Source organism: Camelina sativa, chromosome 11, assembly GCF_030686135.1.
Source record: "Camelina sativa cultivar CO46 ecotype springtype chromosome 11, ASM3068613v1".
NCBI lineage: Eukaryota > Viridiplantae > Streptophyta > Magnoliopsida > Brassicales > Brassicaceae > Camelina > Camelina sativa.
Window position 1 is genome coordinate 43,304,361 of NC_141890.1, and position 18,843 is coordinate 43,323,203.

The 18,843-nt window shown below is 34.2% G+C and overlaps 2 protein-coding genes across 2 annotated transcripts; both read right to left on the reverse strand.

The window, feature by feature from the left end:
- Positions 1 to 286: 286 nt before the first annotated feature.
- LOC104728842 (calcium-transporting ATPase 8, plasma membrane-type) lies at positions 287 to 8,614 on the reverse strand. Its single transcript, XM_087471322.1, has 34 exons — positions 8,197 to 8,614; positions 7,945 to 8,052; positions 7,816 to 7,858; positions 7,524 to 7,618; positions 7,279 to 7,410; positions 7,092 to 7,181; positions 6,769 to 6,838; positions 6,588 to 6,658; positions 6,423 to 6,506; positions 6,258 to 6,335; positions 6,105 to 6,179; positions 5,562 to 5,645; positions 5,401 to 5,483; positions 5,185 to 5,293; positions 5,032 to 5,087; positions 4,777 to 4,819; positions 4,616 to 4,699; positions 4,386 to 4,523; positions 4,239 to 4,304; positions 4,057 to 4,152; positions 3,737 to 3,853; positions 3,497 to 3,649; positions 3,303 to 3,362; positions 2,817 to 2,972; positions 2,491 to 2,607; positions 2,288 to 2,386; positions 2,000 to 2,137; positions 1,792 to 1,895; positions 1,547 to 1,592; positions 1,230 to 1,358; positions 1,047 to 1,148; positions 853 to 944; positions 688 to 770; positions 287 to 594 (listed from the first exon to the last, which is right to left on the reverse strand). Exons 1-33 carry the CDS (start codon positions 8,476 to 8,478, stop codon positions 719 to 721), a joined length of 3,252 nt encoding a protein of 1,083 aa, XP_087327448.1. The 5' UTR covers positions 8,479 to 8,614; the 3' UTR covers positions 287 to 594; positions 688 to 718.
- A 7,324-nt stretch (positions 8,615 to 15,938) lies between these two features.
- LOC104725815 (calcium-transporting ATPase 8, plasma membrane-type-like) lies at positions 15,939 to 18,232 on the reverse strand. The gene is made up of 10 exons (XM_087476512.1): positions 18,098 to 18,232; positions 17,900 to 17,998; positions 17,612 to 17,749; positions 17,404 to 17,507; positions 17,157 to 17,202; positions 16,825 to 16,953; positions 16,636 to 16,737; positions 16,444 to 16,535; positions 16,269 to 16,350; positions 15,939 to 16,173 (listed from the first exon to the last, which is right to left on the reverse strand). The coding sequence occupies exons 1-9, from the start codon at positions 18,128 to 18,130 to the stop codon at positions 16,299 to 16,301; spliced, it is 795 nt and encodes a 264-aa protein (XP_087332638.1). The 5' UTR covers positions 18,131 to 18,232; the 3' UTR covers positions 15,939 to 16,173; positions 16,269 to 16,298.
- Between the last annotated feature and the right edge of the window lie 611 nt (positions 18,233 to 18,843).

Here is an 18,843-nt window from a genome sequence, read left to right on the forward strand (position 1 = left end):
ATGAATGTTTTGTAGTAGTAATAGATTTTTTGGTTTTTGTGTGTATGAGTAATAATAATAAACTAGTAGTAGTAACCCACCCAAGGTCTAGCCGGTATATAAAATCGTAGTGCTCTATCTATAGCGGTAAACCACCTAGGAGGAGGAATGGTGTGTACTTTGATATAGGAGGAGCCAACTGAAAATTCTCATAGAAATCCAAAGCGAGAGGAAGAAATAACAAATCGGCTGGATCAAAAGATTTAGGAACATCCAATAGCTCGTGAAACGAAAATGAAGAGACAAATTGATTGAACAGAACTTTTATATATATATATATTGGTTGTAGTAATTGATTGACTCTCACCCAATGTCACTCTACATAGCTTGAAGAGGAAATGGACTGATTGAACAATACTTAAAAAAAATTCGACACTTGGGCATTTCATCACTCTACATAGCTTGAAGAGGAGATGAATTTGACTGAATTAACTGTACTGTGTGATATGTACACAGTACAATAATTCCCATTATTGAATATCTCCCACGCACACCCACGCAGAGAACAACAGCCTCCTAAGCGACCAAAGTTAGAAGGAGGCTTCAAAAGTTGACCTGAAATGAAAATTGTAAGTTCAGTATTATTCTAAAAATAAGATATTCATGTGTGGTTCATTAGAATATTAGGAAGTAGTGAAAGGTTCTTACGGTAGTTGTGACTATATTGGCAAGACAAATCTCAGTTACGGTAGTATTGGTTGGCTGAGTAAGGGAAGCGAGTGGCAACTTGGCTGTAAAAAAGTTCAAATATAATGAGAATAACGTGAAAGGTAAAGATTATATAAACTAATTGAGGATCTCTATGAGCAGAACCTGAGCAATCCCAAAAGACTTGTCGTTACCCATTTTTTCATGTCAAGCTTGACTGAAGAAATGAACATGCCTGCGAACTCCATTATGATTATCTGACAAAGAAGGCACAAAAAGAGAGTATATCTGGTTTAGGTATATATAAGAAAAGCAAAAAAAGAAGAAAAGTTGGTGTTCACCTTGTACAGAGGACTTACCTGAGATATAACACTTGAGGTTATTGTAACGAGAAACATATTCTCTCTAAGGACTTCTTTCAAGGTTTGGTCTATGCTTTGGATTTCAAATTCATTAAACATCTGCGTCATTTTAAAAAGACATAGAGATGATCAACATATTCGCATATCCTGATTAAACGAATGGGAAAAATCGGACATTACCAGGCAGAAGACAAACGAATTGAATATAAATGTGTTCATCACTTTTTCAGCATTGCTGGTAGGACCATGCTTCAGCTTCAGTAGCTTCTCAGAATTTATGAGTACCAGCGACAGCACTAGGTAAAATACCTGGAGGTAAGGTATTTCATGAGTCATGACAGAAGCATTATTTACCTCTCCAAGTCAGTGTGTGTGTGTCTCTAATCTATATAGTAATCATGTTTTTGTCTCAACCTCGTATAGTTAATTAGTTATGAGTTATGACCAAGGAATTGCATTTTAAACTATGAAGGAGTAAAATATTTTATCGGACATACCTGTATTATCAACTTGGACCACATCGTCTTGGTTATAAGAGGGTCTCTGAAAAAAAGAGGCATACATATGTATGATCAGTTTGCTTATATTCACGTACAACAGATAGTGTGTTTTAATCAGAACAGAAAACTCAACAGTTTCTTCCAAATTTGCGGCATCAAAACGGTAATGTCTCTTTCCAACGACAACTATATACTAACTTATTAATCAAATCGAATCCTTAATCCTATTCAGATTTTTATACCTTATACCAACCGGTGGTTTTCCCATTAGGTGGCGATCAGCTCTTGGTCGGTATGCCAGTGCAAATGCTCCTAAGATGTCGATAATAAGATTAAGCAACAGAAGCTGCATCAGGGAAAAGCAAAAACTGGGTTAGGAAAAAAGGTTTCAAATCGTGGTAAAGCTGGATTACAAGATGATGAAGTAACAAAGGGATAGTATTTTTTAACCTGCACGGCGTTAAGTGGAAATGCATCATAAACCACAACCTCAACCACACAGAGAGTTAATGCTGATACACTGACAGTGAGCCGGAATAGGATAGATCTCTGGATATTGGTGTATAGCGATCGAGACCATATGATACACTGCATTATCCAAACAAGCCTCTAATATCTTATCAGAAAGATTTAAACAAAATTTCACTGCCCAAAGGTCAAAGCTTGCTCATTATTATTGTATGCATTCTATAAGCCGCTACTGCCCAAGTTTATCAACCAAGCATATAATAAACCAACCTTGACAATCGTAGCAAAATTATCATCCAGTATAATGATATCGGAATTCTCTTTTGCTGCTGTGGTTCCTCCAATTCCCATAGCAAGGCTAACACCCGCCTGTTCAAAGAAAAGTGATGATGGACATGTTTTTCTGTTTAGAATTCATGTTCTCTTTGAACTAGTGTGATTACTTTTTGAGTTTAAATATGATAATTACAGACCGCGAGTAGTGTCTTCGAATCATGTATTCCCATCCCTGTGGCTGCAACTACATGCCCTATTCTCGTCAGTGCTTCGACAAGCAGAAGGTTGTCGCTGGGAGAAGATTCAGCAAGAACCTACACATAGGGTAGTGTGTTAATTTCTACCTCAATCCAGTCGGCTAATATAGAACTATTAAAAATTATGTCACTTAGCAAGGTGTGACAGTGTGACGATAGATACTGAACCCAACTATCTTATCTCATGATTCCAGTCATCGATGTTTCATGATGTGCAAAGATTAATATATACGTTAAACAATAAATATAGAAGAATGGATTCATACTAAGATCTCTCCGGCGATCAGCTCTCTCTCAAGATCGGAAAGATCACGAAACTGAGCTCCTGTCCTTATATTACGGCCAGATGCATCCCTCAATATCCCACATTCCATTGCTTTCGCTTGTGCAGTCCAAACGTCTTCGTCTGTCACCATGCAAACCTGAAATCAACAGCTTCCACTTAGAAAGTAGACCAGTAAAAGGGGTTGACCTAAAACAATTTCAAACCTGAAAGTCGACATCTTCACTTACAAAGTAGACGAATAAAAAAGAAAAAAATTGCTTAAACTTATTTACTTCCGAAACAAATATTAAAGGTGTCACTGCACACGATAAAGTACCTAATAGTCGGTTTAAATATTTGAGAGATAGCAAACTATTCGAGTAGGAAATCATTCTCTACTAATCAAAGTTTAGAAACTTCAAGTTTCATGCATAATGCATAATAGTTATACAGCCAGTAACAGAACCAAAAAATATAATCATGGCACCTTAACACCTCCGGAATTGCACAGTTGAATGGCATCCCTTGTGTCTGGCCGGCAAGGATCCTGCATGTTATTAAAAACGTTGGATAAGTAATGTTAGTAGTGAAAAGACTTCATAGGCTTTGACGAAAATGGAATCAGGTACCAATTCTCATTGATACTAACTAAGGATTTAGAATGGGTACTGGAAATGTTACCTTGATACCAATAATAGCCAACAAAACAAGGTCCTGAGGTATTACAGAAAGTTCCTCATTGGCTGGAAGACTTCCTAGGTCGTAGGGTTGATAAGCAAGTGCAGCACAACGCAGTCCTTCCTTACACATGTTTTCAATTGTTCCTTCAAAGAACTTAAGAGAGAATGGACTCTTACATAAAACTCCGAACGCGAAATAATAGTGCATTTTTAAATTAGTCATCTAGATTCATATACAAACCTTTCGTGTCTGTTCATCAATAGTTCTGTGGTTGTTGGCCCCATCCATATACCATTCGCATTTACTCAAAATTACTTTTGCAAATCCTTTCCAATGAACGTGGCCTCGTGTACCAAGCTAGAAATGAATAATAAGAAGTAAAACAACTATATAAGGATCAAATATAGCATAAAATATGCAGGCAGATTTACAGTCAAGCAGTTACAGACTCTAACAAAGCTGCAACAAAGTATCTGTGTCAAGTGAAAACTAGTATATATATGTCTGTGTGCGCGCGCGTATATATCTGTTCAACAACAATATAGACAAGGTTATGTTACCTGTAGTGCCACGCCTCCATATTTCTTCTTTGGATTGAATGGTATAGTATGATGAACTAAAGAAGCTGACCTAACATCATCAAATTTCATTCCCAACTACAAAATACAAGTAACTAACAGTCAGTAGTAATAAACATAATAGCTATAGCAAGTAGTAATGTCAGATTAGAAACAAACAAAACCTTATTCCCCAAGCGAAGAATGGCCTGTTCTGTTGGTGATCCATACACCTCTGGTACAATGGCTCCCTATAATTAAGTATGAACTTACTAAGAATAATTCATATTACAGTTTATGTCCAAATCAACGCGGTAATCCAGGACACTTACCGTTTCAAAAACAACACTGCCATTTGTATTTTGGGCAATGCCTTCAATGATTAGTTCTTTCAGAAACGTGGGAAACTGTGAAACATGATCCATATCTTGCATTCTTCTTCCTCCAGCCCAGACATCGACCACCGACATCTGCTTAGCAGAAAATAAATGCTTTAATAGGTACTCAGGAAGAATAAGAGGAAGAAGGAAAGAGATGATTGCAAATAAAAGAAAACACTTGCCTGATTCAAAGTTAAAATTCCAGTTTTATGACATACTATAGTTGTAACAGATCCCATTCTTTCACATGCAGAGAGTCTTTGCACCTGAAAAACATTTACGATGGTAAAGCACACGTCGATGCTCTAACGACATTAGAAAATGGGATCTAAAAGCTGAGTACCAAAACTTTGTCAGTCATCATTTTTCTCATTGTCTTTGCAAGGCTGGTGGAAAGAGGAAAATGATCAGATGAGAAACATGAAAGTAACTGTCGTGCGAAACGATATAAACTGCAACGAAAAACTAGAAGCAGGCATACTTTAAGTTCTGCCACTCTTCGAACAGCAATTGATTGTGCACTATATTACCAGACTACTTTGCCATTTTCTGATATGTATTTTAATTAAACAGATTTTCAAAAGGAAAAGAGACTTACTTCAAGCGAACAACTATAGACAGTCCAACAGGCACTGCCACTACGATTGTTGCAATCTGAAAAAATCATGTTTTGGCAACCGCCAACGAAATTCCAATAAAAGACCATATGTCATTACTTTAGCCACAAAAGTAAATTTCAGCATTCCCGTACCATAAAACTCAGGGATTTGATCACAAATTCTGTTGCTTCATGGGCCGAGGTATGTCCGTGAATAAACATTGGAGTTCCATCTGACTTTTTGGTCTGACCACAAAAGTATCTGAAATTAAATCGCAAGCTTGTTAGGTCCTTATTGAGCTGGAGATATTAGATCTGAATGCAGAACAAATGTGCAATGGGTACATTGTAAAGTAAAGAAAGACTTACAGGCCCAACTGAACAATAACGGCAACTGAAGCAAACAAAAGGACTAAGCAGTTGGCAGAAATCGCAAGCCATTGCAAGTATCCCTAGTAAAACAAATCACAGATGATAAACGCGCAAACTGTTATAGGTAGCAAGAAATTAGTAATCAATATAAAACAGACCTGAAAGGGCTTTTCTTCTTCAGTCTCATGTCGAATCTCCTCCATCTTTAACCACCATCCAGTGTTCTTTCCAACAGTTGTAACCTTAATACATGGGAAAGAATAAAGTGAAACAGAAGATCAAGAACCATATACAGAGAAAGCAAGCATAGAAACCAATCTTGTAACTGACAAAGAAAAAAAAATCACAGAGTATAACTATGTTCAGGTTTCAGAATTTGCATTTCTGCACTCCCCACAAAAAACAGTTCTAGATTACTTCTTTTCTCTCAACTTCACTTTATTCAAGATCAATCAATCTATTGCTGGCACTAGAAGAAGAGACAGCATTGAGGCGAAGAAAGAGAAGCTGTATGCAGAAACACGGAATAGGTTCCAATGAATTATTTTGTTGTGAAGAAACAGTTATAGTTATAGTGTTTATCAACGTGACTTATCCCTTTCAACATAGGCCTCATCTTTAATAAAAGTAGCTATACATCTATGAGATGGATGTGTCAAGCATAACAAAAAAAAAATAAGATACGTGGCTGGAGAGCTTACCAGCATCGTGCCTATGCCTTCTATAAGTTTTGAGCCAGATAACAGGAACGGATTATATTGAAGATCTTTTTGAACCTGCTAATTGAAAAGAGAGATTAGAGATACAGGGGAGGTAATGATACAGGTCATCAACAAGGGTACAGTACAGCATACAATTTCGTCTGAGCCAGTAATTTCTTGCTCGTCAACTTTCAACGAGTTTGCAACAAATAGGACACCATCTGCAGGTACCTGCACCATTAATCAAAAATCACACAAATTGTGAAGTTCAAGACAGACAAGCCAAAGAAATATATCTGTTAAAAGTGTGATGCTTACCTGAAAACCATTCTTGAGGGGTACAATATCGCCGACAACAATATCATAGATAGAAACCATGACTCTTCTGCCACCTCTAATAACCTGCAACCAAAAACGTTCAGCAATGTGGGAAAGTGCAACACCGCACACAAGGGACGAAGAAAACCGTATGCAGGAACACACCTCTACATACACGTTTCTCTTCTCCTCAGTCAACTTTTCAAACCAACAAGAATGCTTGTACTCGGCGATAGCTGCAAAATAGGAGACAAACAAAATCAAAATCTGATTGTTTCCAACTTTCCATATTCACTCTTGTAACTCAACAGCAACTCAAGAACATGAAAGATTGTAGTTACGATACCTCTCACAATGATGTCAAGAACAGTGGCCAAAATGATGCAGGCTTCTACATACCATCCATCGAGGACACCCTGCAAATGTCATGAACATGAGATATAGAAAATAAACTCAGACAGATAACTGAAAAGAGCTCAAATCTAAAAGAATCCCCCTTGACAAAGAACAACACCTAAACACCAAAGGAACAATATTATAACCAACGAGATAATCAGAGTAAACAGGAAATGTTAATGTCAAACATAATTACCAAAAAAGGTACTAAGATCATCTTGTACAGATTATAAAAAAAAAAAAAAAAAAAAAAAAAAAAAAAAAAAAACTCACCATTGTGAAAATCCGCAGCAGCAAAAAACATAGAGCAGCAAGCATGATAACCAGCAAATGAGGAGACTGGCTAGCTCTCCAGAGAAAGCACTACAACCAGTGGAACAAAAAAAATTGAAGCGCTTTCCCAAATTTAAAAAAAAAAAAAAAAAAAAAACGAAACTTTTGTTTGTGTAAGTAAATTTACCCAGAAACTCTTTCCTTTTCTGCAAGGGTATGTGTTCGACCCAAATGTGTTCCTACGATGCTGTATCCCCTCATCGTTCCGATCTATGCCCAGTTTTAGATTAGTCCTCAGTAGATTTGATAACCCATGAACCTATATGAATCATCATCATCATCATCATCATCAAATGGGTAAATCAGAGTAAAATCTAAAGAGCAAAGAATCAACGAAAGAGATGATTAGATTAATCAAACAAGTGTGCTTACCCCATAATATCGATTCAAAGCTTCAAGGCTACGATCTTTGACTAGTTGAACGAGTTCTTCCAATCCAATCCCATAATCACCAGATGTTGATGGTTCTGTGCCCAAAAAACCCAGAAAAAAAAAAATAGAAACGATTTTTTAATTTCGGTTTAATTCGGTTTGAGTTTCCGGTTTAATAAAATTATAAGGTTCTATACTCCGGTTAGGCGGAGACAACAAGGAAAAAAATTTATGATTTACGAAAATTGGGAGTAGGAAAAAAAAAGAAAGAAAGATTAAAAAAAAAAAACACCGTTGTTTGCTGATTGTTCTGGTTCTTGGTGATCACGTACAAGCTTATTACAAGAAAACATCAAGATTAGAGTTTAAGTGAAACCAGATCTTAAAAATCTACTAGTACTAAACTGAGATCATTTATTACGCTTGCTGATTGGTCAGGTGTTGGTGTTGGTGTTCTTGTTGTAGTCCTCCTCAACTTCTCGATTACCACTTTATAATAAAACGCGTGACATACTCCCTTCAACGTACCCTGTAAGATCCGTACAAAGCCAAGTAAGTAATGACTAATGAGCTAGGTGGCGTCGGCTAAAACCCAAACCCAAATCTGAACCCGAAAAGTGTTACAGAATTAAACTGATTTATTTCAACGTGCAAGTAAAAAAAGTAAGCTCACCCTTCTCCACGAGCCGGGGCGACGACGATCGTCGGTAGTAACGAGACCGGCTTCCAAGTCCAGAGGTGCAATCTCAACTGCAGATTCAGAGCCACCGACTTCCAAATCGCCGCCTAACACATCTTCAGCTTCAGGGAGAGAGCCACCACCAAAATCTTCCGGAAGGTGCTGTGGAACTGCAACATCGTGGCCGGCGCCGTGACGAACCTCTACATCTCCCGGCCCTCCTTTGGATGATGGCCTCTTCCAAAACATGAACGTTGACAGTTTAAAAACTACCATTGAACGTACTCTGTTTCGATAGGGTTATGGTGTGTGCGGGACACAGACTAGATTTGATCTACAGACAATGAGAAGCCACAGGAGGAAATCAAAAACTCAAGAGAAAACGATTTTTTCTTTTGGTGGATATTGTTCTGAGCTTTGATGTTGGGAAAGAGAGTGTTTTATAGGTCAAATATAAAAGAAAAAATAAAATAAATTAGTTGAATATAAAAATAAATGAATATTCATTTATGATATTCCTTACTTATTCTCGAAGAAGATACGGGTTGAGAAAGGGTTAAGTGAATGACTTGTACTACCTGCTTAAAACAACATAAATTTGTAAATTTTAAGTGTATCGCACGCACATAACAACAGCTCGACTGGTAATAATGTCTCCATATTGAATTTGCAACAATTGCCTAGAGTTCAAGTCTTTTCATGCCTCCAATTTTCTATATATATAACTCGCTTTTGGTTTTGACTTTTGATTCATTTCTAATAAATCTTCTGTTCACTTTTTTTTTTATGATAACAAAGTACATGTATCTGTTAAACATTGTTTTAGGCTATCGTTACTATATTTGTGCATTTCTGTATGGTAACAACGACAAAAAAAACTAACATTCTAGAACTCCTTCGAAAAAAGAAACAAAAAAATGAGGTGAGTGTAACGAGTAAAAAAAAAGCGAATCAAATCAAACGAAATGTTATTCGTTTCCCACATGTATACTAATTTCTTCGGACGTTGATAAAATAAGAAAAAAAGAGGGAGAGAGAGAGGTGACCTGGATTTTGGTGTCCCTTTCCACATGTATACTAATTTCTTCGGACGTTGATAAAATAAGAAAAAAAGAGGGAGAGAGAGAGGTGACCTGGATTTTGGTGTCCCTTTCTATATATTTACAAAAGCATGTGGACGACCATGTATAGTTTTTTTACTTTGTACATTTTGGCTTGGTGGAATTGTGGGTTTGATAGGTAACAGCTTTACAAAATTTTATAAATATATAGTTTTAAGATTCACTAATTACAAAAAATTTACTACAAACTTACTCTCATTTTTTTTTACGGTTTTTACGTATCGTTATTTTTTCTGTTTTGTGTACTATTTCATAATAGTTTACCATTTTATCTTACAATTTCTCTATACAATTTATCAAACGGACATGTTCTTCCAATTATATAGTTTTGAACTATAAACAAAACAAATGTAATAGTATTAAAAGTAGTTTCGATAAACTGGATAATCGTGTATATATTCCCGTATAGTAATGATACTAGCTGGTACTTTTTTCCTATTACAAATAGCGGATTTTCTTAAATCTTAATTTTAATTAAAACAAAATAATTTGATTCATATAGACTAAACTGGTACATACATTTCGAAACAAAATTAAAATCTTATCAAAAGATATTAAATTACAACATTTTGAGTTCGATCTATCAGATACTAGAAAGGTCTTTTTTATCAAAAGAAGAACGAAAAAGCATGTGGGTGCCCAACCGTTTTTAGTGCAATCTATAATTAATGAAATAGTGTTAGATTCTGCAGATACTTGTGCTCGTGACGCCACCACTTCTCTCTTCCTTTGAATTGACTATCTTGTCTCATCGTTTTCTTCTGTTTTCATCTGACTCATTAATATTTTTATAGTCATTAAACAACTAATTTTATGAATATTTTCTTATAATAATTCACAAATGACTCATACAACACACGCTCAACCCAACGTGGCAACATTCTCTTATCTTTGTGGCAAGTTGCCAATTTTCATTTGATTAGTTAAATAAAAAAAAAGAGATGAAAGCTGTAAAGATTAGCCTAAGTAAAGATTTTACCCTTTTGCTTCTTTAACTCAATTAAGTCTTCTTAACTCATACAAACAGTCACACAAAAAGGTGTTTTATATGCTGAATTTGCTGATTGCATCAAGCTGTCAAATACTAATCAGATTCATTTTGTAGTAATTTCTTTTTCTTTGTCATTTTGTTAAAAGTCCCAACATTGCAACCGCTTGTATTTCTTTTTTGTTTTTTTTTTAAACGAGACTATTAATTAAGGAGATGTCAAAAAAGAATACAGAGAAAAATCACGATTTTCTCATAATAATGAACACATAACACAAACTGGACAAATTAAAGTCATGTTAACGACTCAAGAGACTATAAATATACTCAGTATTTCATTTATTTAAGGGAAAGTAACAATTTCTTTTTTTTATATAAGAACTTTTATAGTATGCTTTGATGAAGAGATACGTCATATAAGAACATTGCTTTAGTTGAATTGAAAGTAAGCAATTGTAACCATGTGCTATTTCCTTCATTATGGATAGTTTCTTTAATGGTAAACTTTTTTCTTTGTTGACTAATCAAAAAACTTTCAACATTTTAAGAAAAATACAATATATATTACCATTATTAGCCCTTAATAGTCCTTTTCTTTTTTTGACAACACCCTTAATATTCTCTATAAAAAACATTTACGAAGTGATAAGCATAATGTATATATATATATATATATATATATATATATATTTTTTTTGTAAATGAGATTGTGCATTTACAGTATTAATTATATCGATGTTCGTCCTTTTAATCTATTCCTTTCGAAACCCTATCAACGTGACAGGATATTCCCAATTCTCAGTTATAGATAAACTTATATTCGTCGTTTTTATTCCTTTTTCTCTTTTATGTGGTTTTTTTTTTTGCATGAACCTCTCTTTACGCGGAGACGAATTGAATGATAATATGATATTGTTATAATTTAAAAGATTGTGTAATTTATTAAGACAAAGCGCCGTGAGGTGAATATTCATTACTCGTTCAATAAAGCTAAAGAGAACATTTGGATCTCTCGATCCACCTTTCTGAACCGACTTAGTCAGTACTCTCTCTGTATTAATTGTGTTAGCAGATTATACATAATGCAAAGAGCATAGCAACTGTAATTCACAATGATATTAGATTCAAACCGTGTAAACGAGTAACTTTATTTTGATCCAATCTGAAGCAACATAAGTACAACTTTTTTTGATAACTAGAGAAAAGGTTATAAAGAAAACAAAATATCTCTTAAAATTAGTACTGTACAACCAGAAATTCAGAATGCAGTTTTAATTGTATACGTGTCAGTTGTCATCACCACAAAATCATCAGATTTCTCTCTCTCTTTTTTTGTTTTTTTCCCTTTTTTCCAACTAAAATTGAGGGGGCGTGATTGGTAAATATAATAGAATAAACAAAGAAGGAATAAAGTGGATAGGAAAAGAAAAACGAAAAGAGGTAAAGTCCAATATAAGAGTAAGTGGAGTATTTTATATTATTTGGCTGAAACAAACAAATAATATAGAATTTATCTTTTTGTTTTCTTTATTCAAAAAAAATCTTTTTGTTTTCTTTCAGCTGAAATTAAAGAAGAAGTTATAGTGATGAAAATAAGTTTCAACCCTTTTTACCTTTACTCTAACTCATCATACAAATAAACTACACATGAGCTTGAATGCTATGCTGATTACGTCGAGCGCTGTGACAAACAGATAGTAGTTTTTTTTTTGTTTTACTATTACATAAGAAACAATTCCCAAACCTTTGTTTTACAACGCGTTATAGCATAACGAGGTAAGTAACCTCAAACTTATTAATCGATACTCTCATACGCGCGAGACTATATCAAAATTATTATTGAGATCGTTCGTTAGTGCTTTACCATAGTAGTTGTTTTAATCAGTTTATTGTAGCATAGATCTGTTTCATTTATATATCTTATGATTTTGTTTATTAATAAACGATGAGGTCAATTTAATTGTCTTATGGTTTTAGAGTCAATATATTATCCATTTATCTTATTGTTGAAATGGTAAGAAAGTATCTACACGTCTATATTTTATTTATGCTTTATTGCTTCACAATCGTTGCTTGATAATTTATTGTCGCATATACGTTTGATTCATTGAATGATTATGACTTCATGGATCCGTTCATATTTAATTGACGGCTATCGTGCTAACATATTTACATATTTAATTGCCATCGTGCTTTATTATTGAATTCATTGACGTCTTTATTTTAAAAACAATTAAATCTATACTTTGAAAAACGCTTTAATTTTGGTGGTATGGTATATTAGATTCTTTACGCTGTTTTGAAATATAAATTATATTGTAGTTATTTGTTGTATCTAGATCTATAATTATATTATTGGTTTATAGCTTTAGTATAATAGTTTGAATATTCCATATAGTTATAGTTATATTTAATCATCGAACATTGCTAAAATTCGTTTGTTAATTGTTAGTAGTAAATATTATTTATTTTGTGTCATGATTGGATTTATAATAACTAAATAATTAAACTGCTATCGATCATGATTTCATAATAGTTAGTCACATGCTTTCGATGACGATGAACAAACGTTATTTGCTAACACAAGATTTTGATTTGTTTATTGTTATATACATGCTTAGTGTGATTAATAGTGTGATTAAAATTATTTTTTTCACTATCGATATTGCATTTATTTAAGCAAATGTAATTGATTTATTACTCGAAAAACCAATGATCATATAATCACATTTCTATAGTTTCAAAAAAATGTCGAATCTTACAACTACAAATTTGGAATTCGAGGTCCTTGACATATCCAGAAATGTCTTGGTGCTGGATGTACTATATATAGTTTCTGAAAAACTAGATGATGCAATAAAAAAGGGAAGTGAAGCATGCATCAAAAGTCAAAACTAAGGCTATAATATTCTTTCGTCGTCACCTTCATGAGAACTTGAAAAATGAATTTTGACAGTGAAAGATCCAAAAATTCTTTCGAAAGATCTAAATAACATTTCTGATCACCAAAGAATTGTGGTGTTACCCAAAGTCCGGTATGAGTGATTGCATTTGAGACTACAAGATTTTAAGTTTGTAGCTGAAATGCTGAATACAACTTAGCGATGTTTAAGATCACTTCCAAGCTGAAGTTGTGTGGAAAACATGTTACCGATGCAAAAATCCTAGAGAAAACATTTCTATTTTTTACGCTAATTTAATTGTCCTGCATATACAATAGCATGAGAAAAGTAAAGAAAAAGTATTCAGAGCTGAGCAGAATAGTGAACTGCTATTGCAAAATCATGAGTCGCGCCCAAATGGTTCAACTCAATTCCTTGAAGCAAATGTGACATCTCTCTATGATAAAGAACATGGTTACCAACATGGTCACGGACGTGGACGTGGACGTGGGCGAGGAAGTAATAATAGTTTTGGTCAAGGTCGAAGTCGAAGTCAGAAGTGTTACTTTGTTTTAAGAACTTAAATAACTCTCACTAGAAATGGGATGGTAACAAACATGAGAAAAAATGGGAATGTGACCAATGTATGTAATGTCACCGTTGTGTAGGAAAAGGTCATTGGTAACGTATGTGTCGCACATCAAAGCATTTTTAAAAAACCTTTATCAACAATCATTAAAGCAAATAGGAAAGAACATAGAAACAAATCTTGTGTACGAAAGGTTACAATATGGAAGTCGATGACTTCTCCGGTTCTCCCCCCTAAAGGCCCTGAAGAAAAACATTTTGGTTCTTAGATTTAAGGGTAATTATGATTTTCTAGTATACATATTGTTTAGATTTTATTTTGGTGTTACTTTGATATTATTTTGGCTTTATTATTTTATTTGTTAAACATAGATGAATTTGGTTTATTCTATTTGAAATTCTTTATGGGATCTAATGAATTACTCTTATGTGAAATTTATTTATTGAAAATTATGAAACCTCCTCAAGTTCATTTCACAATGAGTGGTGAAAATTTATGCTTAACTGATAGTGCAACTACTCAGACCCCATATTGAAAGACAAAAGATATTATTTAACAGATTATGCTTTATGATTTTATTTGTTAAAGATATATATTCTGTCTTTATCTCTGTTACGCGGTTTAGACGAATGATGATTAAAAGATTAATGTAGGATTTGATTGGTAACCTTCAACCGCCTCGTTTGCAAACGAACCATCTTGAAGGTTACCAATCAACATAGCGATTGGAAGAAACGGTTGGAATAGGTGGTTGGAGAAGATGGTTAAAGAGAGTGGTTGGAAGGGGGAAAACGAGCGGTTGCCAACCGCCCCAAAAACAAGGCGGTTCGTTTGCAAACGAGGCGGTTGGATTTTAAAAAAATTATTAAAAATTTTATAAATAATATTCATATATATTATTTTCTAAAAGAATTTATAAAAATATAAATAATTTTTTAAAAAATGTTTTCATATTTTAATTTATTTTATATTGTTTTTTATAATTAATTTGTTTACTATTCAACCGCTTGTTACCAATCAAAACTATTACTTAACCACTCACTTTAACTTAACCACTTTTTTTTCCCATCTTTTATAACCGCCTTCTTTTTAACCACCTTCTTTACAACCGCTGAAATTTTTTTCAATTGCCTCGTTTAAATGTTGTTACTAATCGGAGCCGTAATTTAATTAAGATAAAGCCGACTAAAGATAACCAATAAAGATAAAGAGAACATTGGTCTGTCTCTATCACCTTTTTGAACCATTTTATTCAATCTGTCTTGAATGTGTTAGCAGATGCACATAAAGCAAGAGTAACAAATGTAGTTCACAGTGATTTTAAGATTAAAATCGTGTAAACGAGTAACTTTCTTGATCAAATTTATCATTTTACAAATTTGAAGCAACAAAAGTAAAAAAAAATTATTTACTAGAGGAGAAGGTTATAAAGATAACACAATTTTCCTAAAATAACCATCCGTTAATTTGAAATACTAATAACATATGTGGTTGATTATTGTTGTGGTTTTCATGGATAAAGAAAAGTCTCCATAAGTGGTTTACATGGATTACTATATATATAGATTGTAGTTAGGCCTAATTGTAGTAGTAAGACAAATAGAAAAGAATCATAAAGACGTCTGATATATGCTTATCCTGTGTAACTTTATTAACTTCTTCGTTGTACCACACACAGCATCATTGGAACTAAAATAAACAACCGAAGACCTTTATAAGATTTACCATTGAGATCACGCCGCGTCAAGTGAAGATGGTAAAATTGAAAAAAAAAAACATAAGCCGTTGGATCTATAGGCAGAACCTCAAACCGGTGCCGACGGGTGCACTGTAAAACCACACGTGGCTACTGGCTATGGTATGAAAGTTTGTAGCAGTAATGGATGAGTATTAGTTTTTGTGTGTACGAGTACAGTAGTATCCCTCTGGCTGTCTAACCGTTTAAAATTGTCGTGGTGATCGTTATTCGATGAACCTATGGCAGTAAACCTAGGAGGAATGGTGGATTTTGGTATAGCAACCAACTGAAATTTTCAAAGAAATGGGTAGAGAAAGGAAGATATATATAATCGGGTAGTTTAAAAAAAAAAAAAACAAAAAAACAATTGCGATGAATCAGTTGGATCAGAAGATTTAGAAACATCCAAGAATTCATGAAACGAAAATGAAGAGACAAATAGATTGAACAAAACTTATATAAATACATGACTCTCACTCATTTCACTCTACATATGTTGAAGAGGAAATGAATATGACTAAATTAACTGTACTATGAATCTATGATATATACACAGCACAATAATCCACATTATTTAGTCTCTCACGCACACCCACGCAGAGAACAACAACCTCCTAAGCGACCAAAGCTAGAAGGATGCTTCAAAAGTTTACCTGAAATGAGAATTTATAAGTTCAGAGTAACTCTACTCGTCAAAAAGATATTCATGTGTGATGCATTAGAAGATTAGGGAGTAAAAGGTTCTTACGGTAGTTGTGCCTATATGGCAAGATAAATCTCAGTTACGGTAGTATTGGTTGGCTGGGTAAGGGAAGCGAGTGGCCACTTGGCTGTACAAAAAGTTTAAATATACGTATAGATATTGAGAAAAATGTGAAGAGTAAAACTTATATAAAGTAGTTGAGGATCTTTATGAGCAGAACCTGAGCAATCCCAAAAGACTTGTCGTCACCAATTTTTTCATGTCAAGCTTGACTGAAGAAACGAACATGCCTGCGAACTCCATTACGATTATCTGACACAGAAGGAACAAAAAGAAAGTAATTATGTTTTCGGGTTAGATATGAACAGAAAAAGAAGATAAATGTTGTAATCACCTTGTACAGAGGACTTACCTGAAATATAATAGTTGAGGTTATTGTAACGAGAAACATATTCTCTCTGAGGATTTCTTTGAAGGTTTGGTCTATGCTTTGGATTTCAAACTCATCAAACATCTGCGTTATTTTAAAAAGACAGAGAGAGATTATCAACATATTAGCAAATGAACCCTGATAACAAGAGTGGGAAAAATTGGACATTACCAGGCAGAAGACAAAGGAATTGAATATAAATGTGTTCATCACTTTTTCAGCATTGCTGCTAGGACCATGCTTTAGCTTCAGTAGCTTCTCAGAATTTATGAGTACCAGCGACAGCACTAGGTAAAATACCTGGAAGAAGGTATGTCATGACAGAAGCACTATTTAGAGGTCTCCAAGTCAGTGTTTGTGTCTCTAATCTATATAGTTAATTAGTAAAGATTAAAGAAGACCAAGGAATTGCATTTTCTCCCTGAAAACTATGAAGGAGTAAAAAAGATTTTATCGGACATTTACGTCCACGCATAATAAATCAAGGATTTTACCCGACATACCTGTATTATCAACTTGGACCACAACGTCTTGGTAATAAGAGGGTCTCTGAAAAAAAAAAAGTCGGAAAAAGGTATACATATGTATGATCGATCAGTTTGCTTATATTCACGCAGAACAGAACAAGAACTGCAAAATCAACTGTTTCTTCCAAATTTCTGGCACCAATACAGTAAGTCTCTTTCTAAGACAACTATATACTAACTTAATAATCAAATCAAATCCTTGATCCTATTCAGATTTTTGTACCTTATACCAACCGGTGGCTTTCCCATTAGGTGGCGATCAGCTCTTGGTCGGTATGCCAATGCAAATGCTCCTAAGATGTCGATAATAAGATTCAGCAACAGAAGCTGCATCAGGGAAAAGCAAAACTGGGTTAGGGAAAAAGGTTTCAAATCGTGGTAAAGCTGGATTACAAGATGATGAATTTACAAAGGGATAACATTTTTTTAACCTGCACGGCGTTAAGTGGAAATGCATCATAAACCACAACCTCAACCACACAGAGAGTTAATGCTGATACACTGACAGTAAGCCGGAATAGGATAGATCTCTGGACATTGGTGTATAGAGAACGAGACCATATGATACACTGCATTATCCAAATAAGCCTCTAATATCTTATCAGAAAGATTTAAACGAAATTAAACTGCCAAAAGGTCAAAGCTTGCTCATCACTATTGTATGCATTCTATAAGCCGCTACTGCCCAAGTTTATCAACCAAGCATATAATAAACCAACCTTGACAATTGTAGCAAAATTATCATCCAGTATAATGATATCGGAATTCTCTTTTGCTGCTGTGGTTCCTCCAATTCCCATAGCAAGGCTAACATCCGCCTGTTCAAGGAAAAGTGATGATGGACATGTCTTTCTGAATTCATGTTCTCTTTGAACTAGTGTGATTAGTTTTTGGGTTTAAATATGATAATTACAGACCGCGAGTAGTGTCTTTGAATCATGTATTCCCATCCCTGTGGCTGCAACTACATGCCCTATTCTCGTCAGTGCTTCGACAAGCAGAAGGTTGTCTCTGGGAGAAGATTCAGCAAGAACCTACACATAGGGTAGTGTGTTAATTTTTAACTCAATCCAGTCGGCTAATATAGAACTATTAAAATTTATGTCACTCAGCAAGGTCCCATTAGAGTCCTTTAACATCTCCAGACTAACAACATTTGCAAATTTTGACATTTTTATGTTCTTACTTCTGAATTAACTTCACATATTTATCTCCCTTTCTAAAGGTGATCTGGATATTTTTTTCTCCCGTTCTATATATTAAAAAAGCATATGGAAGCCCAACCGTGGTTGTGCTTCCAAATGTAATAGTATTAAACCATTCAACTACAAGAGCGGATAGTGCGACAGTCCCGTATCAAAAATCCGAAAAAAAAAAAATTACGACAATTGGACTATATAACTAAACAATTGTCTTAAAGTGAATTACAACAAAGTATTTATATATAGTAATCGGACTTTCTATTACGAATACTAGGATGTCGACCCGTGCGTAAACGTTAAATTCATATTTCAAGTGAAAACGTTAAATGACTAACATTGTTAATTCATATTTCAAGTGAAAACTTTATTGTAGTCTTTTAACTATATAGTATGAAATTCAGAAATAATGCCGCCTAGCATGAATCAACTAAATTAATCAAATAATAATTTTGTTGTAAATA

Coding starts and splice junctions, on each gene's coding strand:
- LOC104728842 (XM_087471322.1), bottom strand. CDS start 8,478: ATGGTAGTTTTTAAACTGTCAACGTTCATGTTTTGGAAGAGGCCATCA. Junction 6,180..6,257: donor TTACTGGCTCAGACGAAATT/GTATGCTGTACT, acceptor TTCAATTAGCAG/GTTCAAAAAGATCTTCAATA. Junction 1,149..1,229: donor ATTCGTTTGTCTTCTGCCTG/GTAATGTCCGAT, acceptor AAAATGACGCAG/ATGTTTAATGAATTTGAAAT.
- LOC104725815 (XM_087476512.1), bottom strand. CDS start 18,130: ATGGGAATACATGATTCAAAGACACTACTCGCG. Junction 17,999..18,097: donor ATTCAAAGACACTACTCGCG/GTCTGTAATTAT, acceptor TTCCTTGAACAG/GCGGATGTTAGCCTTGCTAT. Junction 16,536..16,635: donor CCTCAACTATTATATTTCAG/GTAAGTCCTCTG, acceptor CTTCTGTGTCAG/ATAATCGTAATGGAGTTCGC.